Genomic DNA, 19111 nt, shown 5'->3' on the forward strand with positions numbered 1-19111 from the left:
AAAAAAAAAAGATGCCAATTGCCAATGCTAAAAAGTGCCACAATACCAGATTTTGTCGTCGGGGGTACAATGTACCTGCTGACCCTACCCTGGCTATGCTACTGTGTAAAGGGTGGCTCCTAAAACGTCAGTTCAATTCCACCTCGTATCTCTGTGAAGAACAGTGCTACTGGAAAAGGGCCAGATATATGAGTAGTGTGTGTGTGTGTGGGTGTGTGTTGTTATGTTCTGGCCACTTGGCTACCAAGAAGCATCAGTAACCCGGAGAGATGATTCTGGGAACTCGTCTGTACTAAGGGAAGGTGGGCCAGTCCATGTAAAGCATATACTGTCTCAAAAGCGACTCTGACCCAACTGGTGTTGCCAAAAGGTGGGCCACGATCCTCTGGGTGGCCATTCCAGGGGAAAAAAAAAAAAAAAAAAAAAACCCCACCATGGTGCTGGATATGGAAAATAAAAAGTAATAAGAAATGAATGAAAATAAAAATGAAATAGTAAATAAAACAGAAGAAAAAAAATATATATATAAAAAATGACTAAAAAGAAATAAATTTTAAAAAAATAATAAAAATATAAAAAAAAAGAAAGAAGAAAAGAAAAGAAAGAAAAAAATATTAAAAAATGTTTAAAAAAAATGTTTGAAAAAAATATTAGAAAAAAATAGACAGCAAAATGGTTCTCTGCAAGGAGTTTAGATTTGAAGTAATTGAGCCCTGCGCTGTGAAACCTTGCAATTGCAGCATACGTGGCCACAGGAGAAAAACTGCATTGAATGGATCCTTAAAGTTTTTTTAGAGAGACCCCATTCAACACGGGACACCCTAACAATTTCACCAGTAAATCTATGTATTTTAGATGACAAGTTTGTCAGGTGAGGAATAAAATTAAGACTGGAATCAATTACCACTCCTAGAAGCTTGTTCTCTTTAACTTTGGGGAGATGAATATTGCTGATCTTGACCAATGGAGGATGAGAGATATCCAACTTTTAGCCAAGAAACACCATCCTTGTTTTTGACAAGCTGATTTTAAGCTTATTGGTAGTAGCCCAATTGTCCAGATCCTGGAAAACAAAATTTGTGGTAGTTTCTAAGAGCAGCTGAAGAGTTTCCACTGACCAAGATGGTGATATCATCCACGTAAGCTATTATTTTGACGTTATCGAAAGATTGGGTATCCCTACCTTGTATAAGCAATGCTTCACCAGTGGTGAAGACTAATGTTACTTATTCTTGGTGGATACCACACCCCAATTCTGGGTAGTGGTATTGTCCCAAAATAAGTAACATTAGTCTTCTCCACTCGAAGCATTTCTTATTCGAGGTAGTGCAATATCAGAGCAACTAATCTCGGCAGACACCACGACCACCACCCAGGGGTGGTCGTGGTGTCTGCCAAGAATAAGTATTAATAAGAAATAGTCTTCTCTACCTGGCGAAAAGTTGCTGTCTGCGAGGGTAACACAGTGGTATCGTCACTGTCCTCCCCCACCAGGTGGAAAAGGCTCAGGTTTGAACCCCATTGATAATGCAAGGAACTTTAATGGGCTTTTTTCACTCCGTGGCTAAGTTAGTCGATCTCAGGCGTAGAGAGCAAGATTCCCCCCCGCCCCCGCAGAAACTGGTGTTTTATCGTCCAGTAAAACAGGCCAATCAACCAGAGAACACACAAAACCCACCAGAGAGACACAAAATATGGGTTTATGTAATGAATTACTGGTGATCCTAATATAATAATCTGATTTTTTTTTTTTCTTCCGGTGAAGCATTGCTTATCTGAGGTAGCGCAATATCAGGACAACCCAGTTGTTTTTGTTGGAAGAAATTTTGGTGGAAGAAGTAGTATAAAATCAAAGAAAAATGGCAAAGCAGCAGGACCTGATAAAGTTACTGTTGATATGTTGAAAGCTGCAGGCCAGCCAGTATATAAGGCTCTAGCCAAACTATTTTAAAAATGCCTTCTATTTAACAAAGTACCTGTAGTATGGAAAAATGCAAAAGCAATCCTACTGCACAAGAAAGGTGACAAGGCAGATATAAAAAAAACTACTGACCAATAAGCCTATTGCTAGTTTTCTACAAGGTTTTCACACAGATACTTTCAAGAAGAATAGGCAAAATACTTCTTGTGGCACAACCCAAGGAGCAAGCAGGTCTCAGAAGCAGCTTTAGTACAAAGTATCACATCCAAACAGAGCAGCATGTTATAGCACGTCACAATGAATACAACCTTCCATTATGTATAGCCTTCATCTACTATGAAAAAGCATTTGACTCAGTCACAAAACAAGCAATAATCAACACCCTAATCGGTGTTGACAGAGTTACATTAATATTCTCCAATCAATATATGAAAAGGTGACTGCATCAATATGAGTCAACAATGATAAAGTTCAGATCAACATAGAAAAAGGCATCCAACAAGGAGACACAATCTCCCTGTTCAGAAGGAGAAATTTTTTGCAAGCTAAATTTGTATAATAAAGGACTCAAAATAAATGGAGATTACTTATGACTTGCAGCAAAACAATGAAGAATTGCAGATGAAAGCAAGAAGTTCAGCTTAAAAATGAATATCAAGAAAACAAGTTTATGTTCAATGAATTTACCAGACCAAAGAAAATCATGGCTGATGGGCAAAAACTAGAAGTGAAAAGGTATGTTTACCTTGGAGAAGAAATTTCAACAGATGGAAATAATATGATGGAAACTTAACGGTGCATAAAATTGGGATGGCAAGCATTTGGAAAGCTTAATATAGTCTTCAAGACAAACTTGCCACTCTGCCTCAAATGAAAAGTTTTTCATCAACGTATCCTCCCTGTCCTTAATATATGGTTATGAAACATGGTCATTGAATGCCAAGCTTTACAAAGACTATGTATGGAGCAATGAATTTTTAACATAACCAAAAGAGACTGAAAAGCATGTGCATGGATTTGTCAACAAACCAAGGTTTGTGACATCACTGAAAGAACAAAGCACTTAAAATGGAAATGGGAAGATCACATATCAAGAAGAACTGACGATAGATGGACCTAACGAATTTTGGAGTGGATACTTGGCTCTGAATGCCCAAGAAAAAGACCAAAGTTGAGGTGGATTGATGAAATTGTGAAATTTGCGGTGTACGGTGCCAACAGAAGGCACAAGACTGCAGTTGTTGAGGCATCCAAAACAACATAAAAAAACACTTCATCTTTCAGTGGATCGAAAATAGCAGAAGATGATGATACAGCTATTTATTTCTAATGCACCAACTCCACCACCATGAAATGGGCATTCTGATGACATTGCCATCCCATTAATTAGAGGCCATATATCTTCTCATTATGACATTTGACAACTTTACTGATAATTTAAAAAGAAAGGAGAAATGCAGGGATGCATAAAATCTAATTCAATGTAAAAATTTCTTAAAAAACATCATGCTAACCTAAGTATTAAATCAACAGCAGAACTCATATTCATGTGTTATAAAAGAAGCTATTGCAACGTTCTCTCAGTTATGCACTAAAAATAAACGGCCCTGATCACTTAAGATGAAATGTAGCAGTAATAACCACCAAAACAAATATTTGGAGAGCAAACAGCACCAGTTTACAAATAAATAGAAATATAAACAGCAATATTTCTCCTGTAAAAAAGGGCTTATTTTGCAGTGTGATATAGGTCGACCATCACTAATCCGGTTCCACCGCTAATTCGGACATAATTTCCGCAAACGTAATTTCAAATTTCCGGGTTGGCACACCGACCTGCTGCTACTGTTTTGGCGAAATTGGTTGGTGCAAACTCGTAAACATTGGCAAGCCATTCCTGCTTGTTTTTCTGCATTTATTATAACCTGCTCACATTTAGCCCCAACCACGGTTCCAATGCATAAAGGAAGTGCCTCTCATGGTGTAAAGCGCAAATACCATACATTTTCCATAACAGATAAAGTTGAACTTCTGAAAAAACTCGACAGCAGTGTGTCTGTGAGAAGTTTAACTCTGCTTAATTGTAAATTCCAGCAATTTCTCTTAGTTCCTCTTATTTTAGTAATTTTCTTTTAGCCATTCCTTTTTGGATTTTTTTTTTTTTTTTTTTTACAACACACTTGTACAAACTTGCGGAAAAAACACAACACAATATGATGGATGATACAGCATGCTAGCGAACTTGTTTTCACAAAATCTCTAACAATACTGACAAGCTTATTGCGACGTTTGAGAGTTTATTTTATCACAATTAGTTTTATTGCAGCGCTTGCTGCATGTTTAGTGTGATTAGTTTATTAGATTAGTTCATTTGTGATTAGTTTATTGCATGTGCAATAAACTAATCACAAATGACCTTCATATGTATGCCGTAATAGCATCACGCGTATGTGGCCGACATGGCTTCTCAAGAAATAAAGTAACCTAGTTGGCCGCATATGCAACATAAAAAAAACCAAAAAACTCCTTTTTTTGATATTTTAAGCAAGAAAACGACAACACTGACATTACAATATTTATTTTAGAATTACTAATCAAATTATTTGTTAAATATTTTTTGGCCCCTGGGGAATTTTTTCTTAAATTAGCTTGGTAGTTAATGTGTTAAAGGAAGGATGAGGTGGTTAGCTGTTGAATAAACTGTATGTGCTAAAATAACCACCGGTGATCCGGCAAACTCACTGATCTGGCACCACACAGGTCCCAACGCTGCCAGATTAGTGACAGTCGACCTGTACTAAGGCAAGAGCATCACAAAATCAGAGATCATGCAATAAAAAACTCTTTTTCACTGCCCACTTTGGCATGCAAACAGCTTATTCTACATAAACTAGACACATGTCTTATTACTTGTATTAGTTTAGCTTTTCACACAATAATTCATAAACTAATGTGATTATGCTACACATTATGAAACAATGTATACCTCATCTGAAGGATCTGAAAGGGTCTCCAAAAGGACTGGAAAAATTTCTTCCACATGACGAAATATCTGAAAATAAATCAATACTGATTAACTTGCCATAGTACACATATTCCTCATTCCAAAAGTTAAGTTTTTTTCTAGCCAATGTTCCCAACCTTGTTCATGTGGCAATGTACCTAACTGATATCTCAGCTCCTTGTGAAGAGGTTCCTAAACCTTTTGTTGCTGCAACTATATATACAAACCTTATTTTGACTAAGTCAATCATACGTACTGTTCTAAAAAGTCTAAGCAAGTAACTTTTGAGAGAGATTCTAATGCCAATTCAGTTTTTCGGAGGAACTGACTCCTGTGGTGAAGAGTTTGAAGAAAATATAGTTACGAATAGACTGTGTGCTGTGAATCAGATGGGGATAACTGGCTACCTATTCATTAATGAGAGGGGAGTTGAATACTAATGTAATGTTATGAACTCCATCTATTTCAGGGAAAATAGAAGATTGGCAAGTATAAGAAAACTGGTCAACCAGCAATCATCACTATATAATTTTTCATATAGTATGACAGACAAACTCAGAATGAAGGGTACAGCACTGATAGATTTACAGTGTATACAATGAATTGGGACAAGTTTGACAGGCTCATTCAGGAGGAACTGACAGCAGAAAATGAAGTATTATGGAATGGCAGCCAGGCCGAGGGCAAGGCCTGCATATTCTAGGATATTTTGATTAAGGCATCACATGGTTCTAAGTAAAGAATAAAGAGGTTTACCTGTATAGTGCCTTGGTAGAATACCAAGTTGACTGTGATGAGACAGACCATTACTTGCTTGAGGAGGGAGTATCAGATGGCCAGATGTAATAGATCAATGGAAGAAGTTGAGGAATTCATTTGCAATGATTGCAAATCATCTAGTTCCCGACTGCTGTTACCTGGGCCTGAAAGAATTCTCACATGTAAATATTTATGCTACAAATTATTTAGCTCATCAGCTATATGTTCAGGGTCATCAGTGATTTTATAGCTATTCTATAGTGCAGGGCTGTGCAATGTGGTGCCCCCCAAAATGGCAACCACTTTTTCTGAAAATGTGTTTTGGAGACATTCTAAGATGTGTCTGAAATTAATTGTTCTGAAATAAATTTAAATGTTTTAGGCATTTAATGGCTTCTTTCCCTTGTCTGTACTACTAAAATAATATTCTATAATTGATTATATAAAATTAAACTACTTAAAAAAAATATCTACCTATAAATTTGCACAAGCAACTTTATTAAATAATGTCAATTAAAGTTCATTTAATGAATTTCATTTCTTCAAAGTTTAAAAGTATTTTTGTGGGAAAAAATTCCATGTATTTTGCTATATGACTAATTACAAATGACTGTATAAATAAGAAAATAATGTTTAAATATCTATTATTAATTGGTTCCCTCTATATATATTTGGTAAATATTTATTTATTTATTATTTTTGATGGCATCCAGCCAGCCAAAAATGCTGAACAGCACTGCTATTCAGTATTTTTTGTGAAAGAAAAATGCTCCAATTAAGTTAGGCAAAGATTTTAAATACTCCAATGGGTGGCTGCAATGATTTCAAAAATGGCACAATATTGTAACACTACTGGTTTGTGCTGAAGGATCTTCAATGGGCATTGAGGCTGCAGAAAGATGGCAAGAAAATGCGAAGTCTGTTTTGCAAAGTTACGATCCAAAGAATATTTTTAATATGGATGAAAGCGAAGTTTTCTACAAAGTATTGCCAGATAGAACACTAGCAATGAAAGAAGAAACATGTAGAGGAGGGAAGAAGAGTATGGAAAGGGTAACAGTTCTGCCTTGTTGCAATTCAGATGGAAGCAAAAAGTTGCAGTCTTTTATCATCGGAAAATATGAAAAACCACGATGTTTCAAGGAGTGAAATGCCTGCCTTGCATTTACAAGGCTAACAAAAACGCATGAATGATGGCAAAATTATTCCGCGAGCAAATGCAATATCTCGATAGGAAGGTGGCTGGTCAAAATCGTGAAATTCTTCTCTTGATGGACCAACTGCAGTTGTGCAGCGCACAACTGCAAAGGACTCGCTCTAAAAAATAGTTTTTTATCTATTGGCAAATGCAACCAGCTACATGCAGCCTCTAGGGAATTATTTACCTAGAGTAAAAAAATTTGTGGCGGTCCTAAAGTCTCGAACTTTATTAGACAATTGGACAGACAACTTGAGTAGTCAAGACCTGCTAATTTTTGTAAAATCAGACAAATGCCAATAACACTAGTTTGCAGATTTAAGTTTGTTCACTGGAGTTTGAATTTCAATAGGTCCTACTGCTGAAATATGTTGCTGTGATTTCAAATATGACTTAGATTTTTTTCTATTACATCCAGATACATCACAATTTAAGAAATAAAAAAGTATTGTTTTTTATGAAAGTATATAACTTTATCGTATTTAGTAATGACAAATTGATAGGATCACATTTTCATATATCAAAAAATACATAAATATTAACAAGTATTAATCAAAATTCCTGAAACTTTCATTAATCAGACCTTCATCTCTTTGTTTGAAAAGAACGTTTAATCATTTTTATTTTATGTACAGTGCCAGGTTTCTCTCTTTTCAAACACCAGCAGTAGTCGGCCATCATGCTTGTATTCCACCCTCCCTAGTACATCTGCTCCATTTCCTTTATGTCCTGATGGAATCTCTCCCCTTATTCCTCACTCATCTGTGCAAGATTTTGGGGGGAAAAATCAAGATGGGCATGAAAAAAGTGAATTTTGATGCTCATATTGCAACCTAAATTGCAAAGTTTTGAGTATATGTTGAACAATTTTCTCATAATCCTGTGATTTATGATTTCCTAGAAAGTTTTCCATTACACTTTTAAAGGCAATCCAGGCTTCCCTTTCAACGTCAGTCATAGTAGTTTCAAACTGACCATCTAAAACCAATTTTATAATTTAGGGACCAATGAAGATACCCTCCTTAAGTTTTGCATCAGATAAACCGGGAAATTTACTGCAAAGGTACTTAAAGCAGTTGCCATCCTTATTCAATGCTTTAACAAATTGCTTCATTATGCCTAACGATATGCAGTGGAGGTAAAAGTATTTTATCTGGCTTCACCAAACTTTCGTAAACAATATTTTTTGACCCCGGTGTAAGATTGTGCCTCCGAGGCCATTGTTTCTTTGTCCAATGCAGCACTTTAGCTCTGCTATCCCATTCACAAATAAAGCATGGCATTTTAGTGTATTCACCCTGTTGCCCCAACAACATACATAACACTTTTAAGTCTCCATATAGTTGCCGTTTGTGATCTTGATATTTAATTTTCTCCAGAAGCAACTTTAGATCGTCATAAGTTTCTTTTAAGTAGACTGAATGAGCAACTGGCACAGATGCTCATTTAAGTGTACTTATCTCCATTATACAAGAGAACACATTTTAAACTAGTCTTAGAAGAGCCTATAAATAGTCTCCATTCATTAGGAACATATGACGGAGCTCCTAAGGCACTTATTAAACCAGCAATATCACTGCAATATACGAGAGGACCTTCTTGTGAAAAATACTGTATAAAATCCCTTTCACGATTTCTGTACCAGAAAAATGACGTATTTGGAGCAAGCAATGTCGTACTTGGAGTTCTCTGCTTGAAGTCTGGATCCCAGAATTTCTGCAGCATACTTTGGAAGACTTAAGTCCCTTACTAAATCGATCGTTTCGACTTGCGTGAATTGCTGTGGCATTAAAATATTTTCTGGTTGATAACATTCCTCTTCACTAACCTCTTTAGCTTCTGCTTTGGTAGAAGATGTGGACTCCAAAGTTTCTGGTAGTTTTACAGGCAGATCAGGTCCATACGGAACCGGTCTTATGGCTGACGGTAGATCTGGATATTTGATGTCCTTTTTATTTTTTGAATTGTAACTTTTAACGTCACACGCAAAAGTAACATTCGGCATGGCTTACTGGCTTGCACCACAACATAGGAATAGCAAATGGCAAGCACACCTTTTTTCCTTGACTCCATTTTCTAAGATGTTCAACATATGTATGGCATACTTTATGCGGTGCCCATGATTTATCCTGATCACCTAGTTTTACGCCAAAGTATGCATAATACGATTTTTTTATAAAATCGGTAATATTTTGCCTCTGCTTTACAGGAACGAAACAACCACATATGTAACAAAATATGTCGGGACTGTTTATACACTTTCTAGTTGCCATACTAAAAGAAAACTAACACACAGTGAGAGCTCACAATGGTTTTTACAAGAGTATTGTGATCGCATAAGGGATGTGCCACTTATATAGGCTCTGTGGTTGAGTGGACTGTACAAACAAGTGAGTGCATGCTCAGACAAGTTTAACCCGTAATTACACATGGGAGTCTCCCAGACTCCACTCGGAAAATAAAATTCTGGGAATCACAGATGGGCCGGAAGAGTGGGGTGGAGGTCGTCTACTTTCCTGGGTCAAGGTCGGCTACTTTGCAATACGACCTTGCAGCATGTGTGTAGTTACAGGTTAAACATGCACAATCTGTTGTATTTGAGGCAAATATTTGATACTGATTATGACTATAGGGGTATAAAACTTGTAAACCATTGCAGAAACTATAGTTATATTCACATTTGCATATAATACCTGGGTAATATTTTGTTAATGAATTGTGAAAAATCTTTACATGATAGAAACAAATGGACTTCGGTTTAGTAATCAGTAAACATGCATAAATAACTGCCACATACTTTTACTCAAACCCCAGATACACTGTAAACCAGTGTAATTTATTGTAATTTTTTCTTGTAGAGAATCTGTAATCTCATTATGGATTTAAAATAAACTTTGTGGATTTTTTTGAAAAGGGTAGTATAGGCTATTTTTGGAAATTTTAAAGAAATATTAAATTTTAGGAATATTATATATTTTATTTTAAGGCAGAAGGATACTCTCACCTGGGGTTTTCTTCAGGAACGGCTGCATCTGGGTGAGGTGTAATTCAGAAGGTGTTGAAATTGCAATTACTGTATATGGAAAGAGGACGAAGGAAAAAGCCAGCTTTTGTCCTAAATCCTTGCATGGGGAGTAATTGTAGGAATAAAGGGAGATGATGTCCTGAAGCCTGATGGGAGCTTTTCGTTAATACCATCTTCAAAGGAGGGTGAATACGTGTCGAGGCTGTCTTTTATAGCCCAGACACGTTATACTGCAGTATTTCAAAAGCATGGTGGGGGAGCTGAGTGGTCGAAAAAGGGTGAAGTAGGGCGGAGGGGAAAAATTTCTCATCTCACCATATTACACTTATAGTTTGGGAATTTGGAAATTGTAGATGTTTTTTTTTTGGCTGGAAAACAAAAAAAAAAAAAAAAAAAAAAAAGAGGTAGGAAAGGGAAAGAAAGGGGTTACCACCATGCCATCCATTGTACTTCTCTCCGTCATTAATTCCAATCCAGTTTCCTCCTCTCTTAATGACATCGGTCTTTATCATGTCCTGCAACCTCATTCTTGGTCTCCCCCCTTGGTCTTTTGTTCCTTAATTGTAAATCAAACATTCATCCTGGCAAATGCCTCTCCAAACCATTCCAAATGGGATCTTTCAATCCTATTCTAGAGTTTTACCACCTGAATTCTCTCCCTAACCTTGGAAATCCGGGTGCATGACTACCCGTCCTCATTAGTAGAGGTCCTGGATTTGGTGGGGTGGGGGGTGTTATGTTCTGTTGTTAAAGTTGAACTTATAGGATATTTGTTTTTGGCCCCATTCTTCAGAGATTATTATTGATCTATGTATGTTTATTGATTTCACTGCTAGTGTCTCACTGGTTTCTAACTTAAATTTTGTGTCTTATTTGTCAATTATTATTGCGTTTTTGAAGGAGGAGTAATGTCCTGTGTCTAAGTGGTGTGCTACCAATTCGGAACTATTATTTTTTTCCGTTCGGTCTGGTTTTTCTTTGTTATTTGCATCTACTTTAAAAATGTTTTTAGATTCTTTTATGTAGAATTCTTGAATTGTACAAGAATGTAGGATTCTTGTCTCTGGAGAATGTACTACGTAAGCATTTGTGTGAGGATGATAGTCTAGCAGATGCAATGGACAAAATATATATATAAAAAAAAAAAAAATAGTACATGAACTATATGATAAAAAAATGAAACAAACTACGTTGGATTACTTTGTTAATAAAAAATAAGTTGTGCAAATGTTATTTCAATTGTTGTCTTTTTTATGATTAAATTTTTTTTCTAGTTCATCTCTATAAGGAGTTTATTTCAGCATTTGCCTCTGCGAACTGCAATTTGCCAACTTTTCTGCCGGAATGACACAGTAATTAAATTCAATTTTTTAAAAGTTTGTTCAATTTGAACCCAGATAATTCAAAGTGGTATTTTTTTGGTCCCTTGAATTTCAAAATAACAAGGTTTTACTGTAGTGAGTATTGTGATAAAAATGAGGGCAAGAACATGGCATTACCTCTAATATTTATATACGAAGCAGTCATCTAACTCTCATGTAAAACAATAATGCATTTTGTAGCCTTAAAAAATGATAATTGTTAATTAGAACATCTAAATCATCTAAATTACAACCTCTTGTGTGACCATTACTTCTACCACTAGTGATCCATCCCTGTGCATATAAGTGGGGGTGTGTATGATCACTTCTACCATTATTATATTCTGCTTTAGACAACCCTGAATACAAACCACAGTGCAAGCAAGCAAATGTAGCTGAAACTTTAGGAATTTACAATTATAAGAGAAAACAAAGGTTGCTACAATCATAGAAATATTATGTGTAATGTTTAAAGTGACTAGATCATTTGGAATACATTGTAAGACTCTTATAACATGGCCATATTATTAAAACAAGTTAATGTATGCAGTGAAACTTCTTTCAGGTATGTTAGATTTTTCCTTTAAATTTACTGAATTTTTTTTCCTTTTTTGTGATTAATCATCATAATCATCTGTCAACATTCTGCTGTTCCACAGGTCGACGTCTGAAACCTTGCCACCATGCCATCCATGTACTTCTCTCCGTCATTAATTCCAATCCAGTTTCCTCCTCTCTTAATGACATCAGTCTTTATCATGTCCTGCAACCTCATTCTTGGTCTCCCTCTTGGTCTTTTGTTCCTTAATTGTAAATCAAACATTCATACTGGCAAATGCCTCTCCAAACCATTCCAAATGGGACCTTTCAATCCTATTCTAGAGTTTTACAACCTGAATTCTCTCCCTAATCACATCATTCCTGATTTTATCGCGTCTTGTCTTTGCTCATTACAAATCTCATTTCTGCCCCCTGCATTCTGCTTTTCTTTATAGCCAAAGTTTCAGAAGTATGTTCCTGTTCCAGATTAGATCTCTTGTCTACCTATAGAAATTCCCGCCTGCTTGTATCTTTCTACTTATTTCTTCATCTATCACTTGAAGTTAATCATTTTTAGTTCTTTCCCTATCATTGTAATGTACCCTTCAAGCTCGCCGCTCCTCTTTAGAACCATTACTTCACTTTTCTCCTTACTGAAAACCAGTCCAAATTCATTGGCCAAACTAGCCCACATATCAACTTTCCGTTGCACTTGTTCCCTGCTCTCCCCATATATAGAGGTTATCTGCGAAGATCATGACTTTCATCTGGTCTTGTCCAAGTTGTTCTGCCACTCTACATGCACATCATTCATGACAGCTATGAACAGCAGTGGTAACAAGATGCCTCCTTGCCTCAAACCTGATGTTATTTTGAAGCTCTCTCTGTCAACCCTATCACTGTTCTTACTTTGCTCGCTGTGTTGGTGTACATATTCTCAATTATCTCCACAAGATGTTCCTCTATCCCCAAGTTTCTCAAACTTCCCACACTTTCGCTCTCTTGACAGCATCACAAGCTCTTTATGTCCAAAAATTCAATTTGTAGTTCTTTATTGTGTTCATAACATTTTCCCATCAGCTGCCTGATGCAGAAAATTAGATCCACCGTCGATTTGCCAGGTCCCATACTATTCTTAGCCATCCAATTTTCAATCATTCCTCTTATCTTCTGCTCTCGTACAGCTTACTCACATGTGATGTCAGTGTGATGCCTCTATAATTGGAACATTTCTTCCTGTTCCCCTTGAACAATGGGATGATCAAACCTTCTTTCCAGTCCTTCGGCACCTGTCTCCCATCCCAGATCTTGTGGCACAGTCTGTATGTCCACACTATCTCTGCCTCACCCGTAGTCTTCAGCATCTCTCTATCAACCATACCAACAGATTTACCTGTCTTGATGTATTTCCATGCCTGCACTACATCATCTTCTCTTTCACCCCCTCTTTTACGATCAACCTGGCTTTGTCCCTTTTGCCGGCTGTCCTGCGCGTTCAACAGATTTTCAAAATACTTCTTCCATGTTTCTCTTATCTCTTTATTATTGGTTATTAGGTTTTCTTTCTCATCCATCAAGTATTTGCTCCACTCACCATCTCTTCTCCTGTTCCTCACCATACCACACAGCACCTTTTTATTACCTTCGATATCTTATCGTAGAGTTTCACTCCATTCTTCCAACCAGTCTTCTCTCCTCATTAGCTACCCTCTTGGCCTCTCTCCCTCTCTCTCTCTCTCTCTCTCTTCATGGTTTCATATCTCTCTTTATTCTCATCATTTCTGTTCTGGAAGTAGGTCCTAAATGCATTATTCTTGTTTTTCACAGTGTTTCTCATCCTCTCAGTCTACCATGGGGTTTCTTTCCATCTCCTTCTATTACTTGTCCTTTTGCATACTTGCTCTGTCAGCCCTACTATGCAGTCTTTGAATTTTCATTCTGATTCCACACTGTTCACCACCGTCTCAGGTACAATATTTCTGAACTCTTCTCTGAACATTGTCCCTTTTTCCTCTTTCAACTTCCACACCTGTAGTTTTCTCTCTTGTTATTTTGATCCTCTTCAATTTAGGGAATCTTAAAACTCCAACACAACTAACCTATGAGCACTACTCAAGGGAGACACTCAGAATGACCTTGATGTCCACTAGTCTTCTGTGTCACTCCTGTTGACTGTCCCAACCATACCTTGTCGCTTTGTGAACTCTTTCTCTTCTTGAACAAATGTGTTGCCTACGACCAAGCTGTTCCATAAACAGAAATCTAACTACCTGTCACCATCATCATTCCTAGGTCCCCCAACCATGAGGACCCATACTGTATTCTAGTCCTTATCTCTTCACTCTGACTTTTGTGTTCAGGTCACCCACAATGACTATATATATATATATATCCACCTGTGACGTTCTCTTTGAGCTTGGCCTCAAACTCCAGCTTCTCCATTTCTTCGAAACTGGTTTGCAGTACATAGCACTGTACTATCTTGAATGTTTTGCTATCATTCATTTGCAGTTTAATTGACATGAGTCTGTCACTGATATTATTCACCTCAAGTAGCCTTTCCTTAATGCTGTGATCTATAATGATGGCTACCAATATAGGTAATAGCCTCCTTGTAACTCTCTACAGCCATTTCCTTTTTACTTTGATTCACTGAATCCAAGTATGTTTATTTTTCTATCCTTTAATATGTCCACATACACCTCAAATTTTCCTGACAATGTCATAATACTGAGTGTGACCAGTTTAATATATGTCATCATCAGGCTTGTGGCCATCACAGATACCACAAATAAGATGAGGTGTAATTAATATAAATTAAAAATAAATATGTTATTTCCCTGTCAATTAATTACTAAGCTTATAATTTTATAGAACACTTAACAAAATTCTATAGTTTATGTTCTCCAGACTTAATTGTAGATTAATTATAAACTGTATATTTATTTCTCCCATATACTCTTCTTTTTTTTGTCTCCTTTCTCTCTCTCTAACAATGCTGCATTAAAACTACATTTAATCTATGAATTTCTTTTTTTCCATACAAATTGTACAGAAAAAAAAAAAAAATAAATAATAATTGCTGGATTTCTACTTGTCTAATTTTAATGATATTTGACAAATACTTTTAAAAGGCCCAAATATAAAATTTCATGAAAACATGTTACCCATAATATATATATATATGTGTGTGTGTGTGTGTATTTTTTGTATAGTTTAAGTACAATTAGTAAAATAGGTAAGATATATTTCATATAGGATAAGCTGGTAGCTACTTAACCCTATAATAGCCATAACTGGTCCACGAGACCAAACCTAGTAAAGGATGATCATTAGTCAAAGTAAAAGTAAAAATAAAACAATTAATAAACATAATAATAATATATATATATATCAAGTCAATTATAGATAATAGAACACATTGAAAGGGACTTTATCGAGGGCTAATCCTTTCAATATGTCCCCCTACAATTAACCCGGCTATCAGTTTCTGATATCATCTGCCTGTTTAACACAGTCAAAAGGTAATTAATGCGATAAATGGATAAGTATAATTAAAGTTATAAAATAATTTTGTTGTTAACAGGCTAGATGACTTTAGCCCTCTTATTTAGTTTACTTTACATAAGTTATTTATTAATTTTCTATATTTTATATATGTGTGTATATATATATATATATATATATATAAAATGTTACAGAAGATGAAAGAAGGTTCTCAGTTGATGAAATAGTTTCAGTTAATGAAAAGTTAATAAGTCAGGTATGACAGATGCACCTAAAAGTGCAAAGCAGCATTAAAGGATGCAAGAGTATATATAAATTTGTATTAATATATTGAATAAGTATGCATAAATGAATGTGAAAATTACACAGAGTGCAAGAAACTAGAAGGGTGAGGACAGTAGAAAAAGAAGTGTAGTAGATATGTGAAGGGTGAAAGAATGTTAATATCCAATAAAAGGATATTTAGGATATTAACATTCTTTCACCTTTCACATATCTACTAGAATGAATTAACAGAAAAATGCACAAAGAGCAGTATGAACACAAGGTGCCAAGGCTAATAAGAGGCAAGTAAGAAAAAGAAAAGAATAAGGTATAAAAAGGAAAAGAATTTGAAGAACCTAAAATATTTATTAAATTATCTTAAATTACAGGCTGAATCAAAAAGCCAATTAGAAGAAGAGAAGCTGAAAGGGAAAGTAAAATGTGATTAATAAGTAAAGAAAAACAGAGAGCATCAAATGGGAAGGTGGGAAGATAAAAAAAAAATATTATTAAAAAGGAGGGAGAAAATGATAGAACCTCCAAAAACATAAGCAGGGTAGCCTCAATGCAGTGTATATAATTTTAAGTTAAGGAAATTAAAGTATAAATAAAAAAAAAAGTGACAGTGAATACCTTGAATTCATGTATATACCTAAGTCGACATCATATAATAAAAAAAAAAAAAAAAAAAAAATATATATATATATATATGGTAAAAGAACAAAGTTTTGTATGTCAAAAATAGAAGTAAATTTTGAATGAGAAATTTGGCCATGATGTAAATTTGGAAGTCAAAAATATATTAAATGTAACAGGAAATAAAACAGGGCAAGGGAAGGAAAACAGTAGTAAAATAAAAGAGGTGAAAATAGCAAAGAAGGAAAGTAAGAATGTCCGAATCACTCTCATATTTCCCTAATAGCTCAATGAATGGAAGAACGAAGAATAGAAAGTAAATGATAAAAAGCAAAGAAAAGAGTTTAAAGGATACTAGGCAAGCTAGGTATGTAGATAACTAACCTCTTAGGGAGGGCCTTGGCTGTGAGAGAGAGAGAGAGAGAGAGAGAGAGAGAGAGAGAGAGAGAGAGAGAGAGAGAGAGAGCATTAGTAGAAGGAGAAACTAATACCCTGTAATATATTTTGGAATACTGAAAAATATAAGGCCAAAAATAGAAATATAAAAAGAAAATAAACAAATATGTATGAATTCAGTAAAGTGGAAATAATTAACACAAGAAAACAAATAAATAAATACTTGGAATTCATATGTCATCAAGGTGGGCATAAATGAGATATAAACAGTATTCAAAACGATGAATTCATGCATATTTTTTTATTTTCATTTTTGACTGTATTTTTCTATATTCCTAAACATATCTTAGGCTTATGGTATTAGTTTCTCCTTCTAATAATGCTCTCTTAGCCAAAGCCCTCTCTACGAGGTCGGGTATTTCACCTAGCTTGCTTAGTATCCTTTAAACTCTGCTGACGAAATGGGTTTATTCTTATTTCACTAATAGCTATTAGCGAAATACGAGGGCGATTCAGACATTCTAACTTTCCTTCTTTTCTGCTATGTTCACCTCTTTTGTTTTTACAACAGTTTGCCTTCCCTTACCCTGTTTTATTTCCTGTTTCTATACCATTGCCTCTTACATTAAATATATTTTTGACTTCCAAATTTACATCTTTGCCAAATTTCTCATTCAAAATTTACCTCTATTTTTGACATGCAAAATTAACACTATTCCTTATTTGATATACAGTAATACCCCGAAGTTACGCGATAGGTGGGTCCGACGAAAATCGCGTAAGTCGAGGTACAACTTTGCACATAAATACATATAAATTTTGCTTAATTGGGACCAAGGACTAACAAAAACGCTAGTTTAGAAGAAAAATATTAATAAAATTGCAGTTCTTTATACATATTAATACAAAATATGTATTAAAAAAACAAATGACTTACGTTAAAAAGTTATTTCGATGTCGATGGCTTCATAAAATCTAACAAATTCGTCTGACGACACAGCGCGTTCTTTTTTTCTCGCAGAATTTCTTCGTAGCAAGCTAATATTTTTTTTTATTCCTTGCTTTGTAGCTATAACGCGTTCTTCGTTCCATGTGCTTTTCGCCGTTGCTTCATTTAGGCCTGTAGCACGTGCAATATCACATGGTCTTTCATTTTGCTCAAAGCGTTTCACAATTTCATATTTTTTCTCTATCGACAGAGGCGGACTGGCCATAAGCCTTACCGGGGAAACCCCGGTGGGCCAGTGTGATTTTGGCCATAAACCATAGTATGAGGCCACTATAAATTTTCCCGGGTAAGAATTTTTGACCCAGTCCGCCTCTATTTATCGATAATTGCTTTTCTTTTTCTCTCTGAATCTGCAGTGTCTTCACTAGGACGCTTCCTTTTCACACCTTTTAAGTATTTTACTCATTTTTAGGGAATAAAGCACAATTACAAAACGAGGAGGCACGCTTGATACGCATAAACAAAGCTGCGCGCATGTAGCAACTGAATAAACAACACCATAAAGGCAGAGATACGCTATTAACACCTCACATTTCTAGGGGTTACTACCATAAAACAATAAAAATCCAGTTGCGTTTCTGCTAGTGAAATCTGTTATAAACTGGTAGTAAACTCGATCTAATTGCATTTGCGATTATACCGATAGCTGGAATTGTGTTGGTTTTTACATTATTATGGTGAAATGTGTTTCCCCTTCACTGATATAAAAAACATAAAAGCAGCAAAGTTGAATTTTGCTCATCTTTCGCTCTCATTCTCCGCCGTCGCACCGTATATCGATAACATATGAAAAACGACCTTGAAGATAGCGGGCGGCAGCGTTGACAAACGAAAAAATCAAGAACCGCGTAACTCCGAGTTCGCGTGAGTCGGGGTATTACTGTATAAAACTATGTTCTTTTATCACATATATAATTTTTATAACAATTACAATGCCAACTTAAGGTATATACATGAATTCAAAGTATTCATTGACTTTTTTTTTTTTTAATCTTTCCTCCATAACCATAACTTTTTCTTTTCCTTAGTTATTTTATTATCTTCCCACCCTCAATTTGATGCTCACTATTTTTTTTTTTTTTACTTATTAATCATATACTATTATGTAATAGCTTCTCTATTACAAACTTCTATTTAACGAATTTCTTTATATTACAAATTTTTTCGCAAAACATTGCACCTTGAAACAAAGTTACATGTAAAATTAATCCTATATCGTGAAGTGTTAGTCTCGCTATAATGAATTTTTAAAAAAATTAGCAAAAGCATTTTTGAAGATTTTCAAGCATTTACTGCTAAACAGCCACTCAAATATATGACTGCCTTCCCTCCAAAATTGCTCATTAGTATCTGGAATTAATCATCCTTTTAGTGAACACTAAAAGGATGATCAATGGCCATTGACACCCATAGGAGGGTCTTTTATTCATTTTTGTTATAGTTATAAAACCAAATGGGTTTTCTTAAAAGTGGTCATAAACTTTGCAATAA

At 35.3% G+C, this 19111-nt stretch overlaps 1 protein-coding gene across 1 annotated transcript in view; it reads right to left on the reverse strand.

Moving 5' to 3' along the window:
* Positions 1-19111, reverse strand: part of LOC150080924 (protein VAC14 homolog) — a 247387-nt gene that overhangs the window by 81942 nt on the left and 146334 nt on the right. Inside the window, exon 10 of the mRNA XM_090382035.1 lies at positions 4908-4973. Coding sequence (XP_090238161.1) covers positions 4908-4973 — 66 coding nt within the window. The remainder of the gene's footprint in view (positions 1-4907; positions 4974-19111) is intronic.

This window comes from Mastigoproctus giganteus, chromosome 9 (assembly GCF_048544385.1).
Source record: "Mastigoproctus giganteus isolate SK-2022 chromosome 9, ASM4854438v1, whole genome shotgun sequence".
Classification (NCBI taxonomy): Eukaryota; Metazoa; Arthropoda; class Arachnida; order Uropygi; family Thelyphonidae; genus Mastigoproctus; species Mastigoproctus giganteus.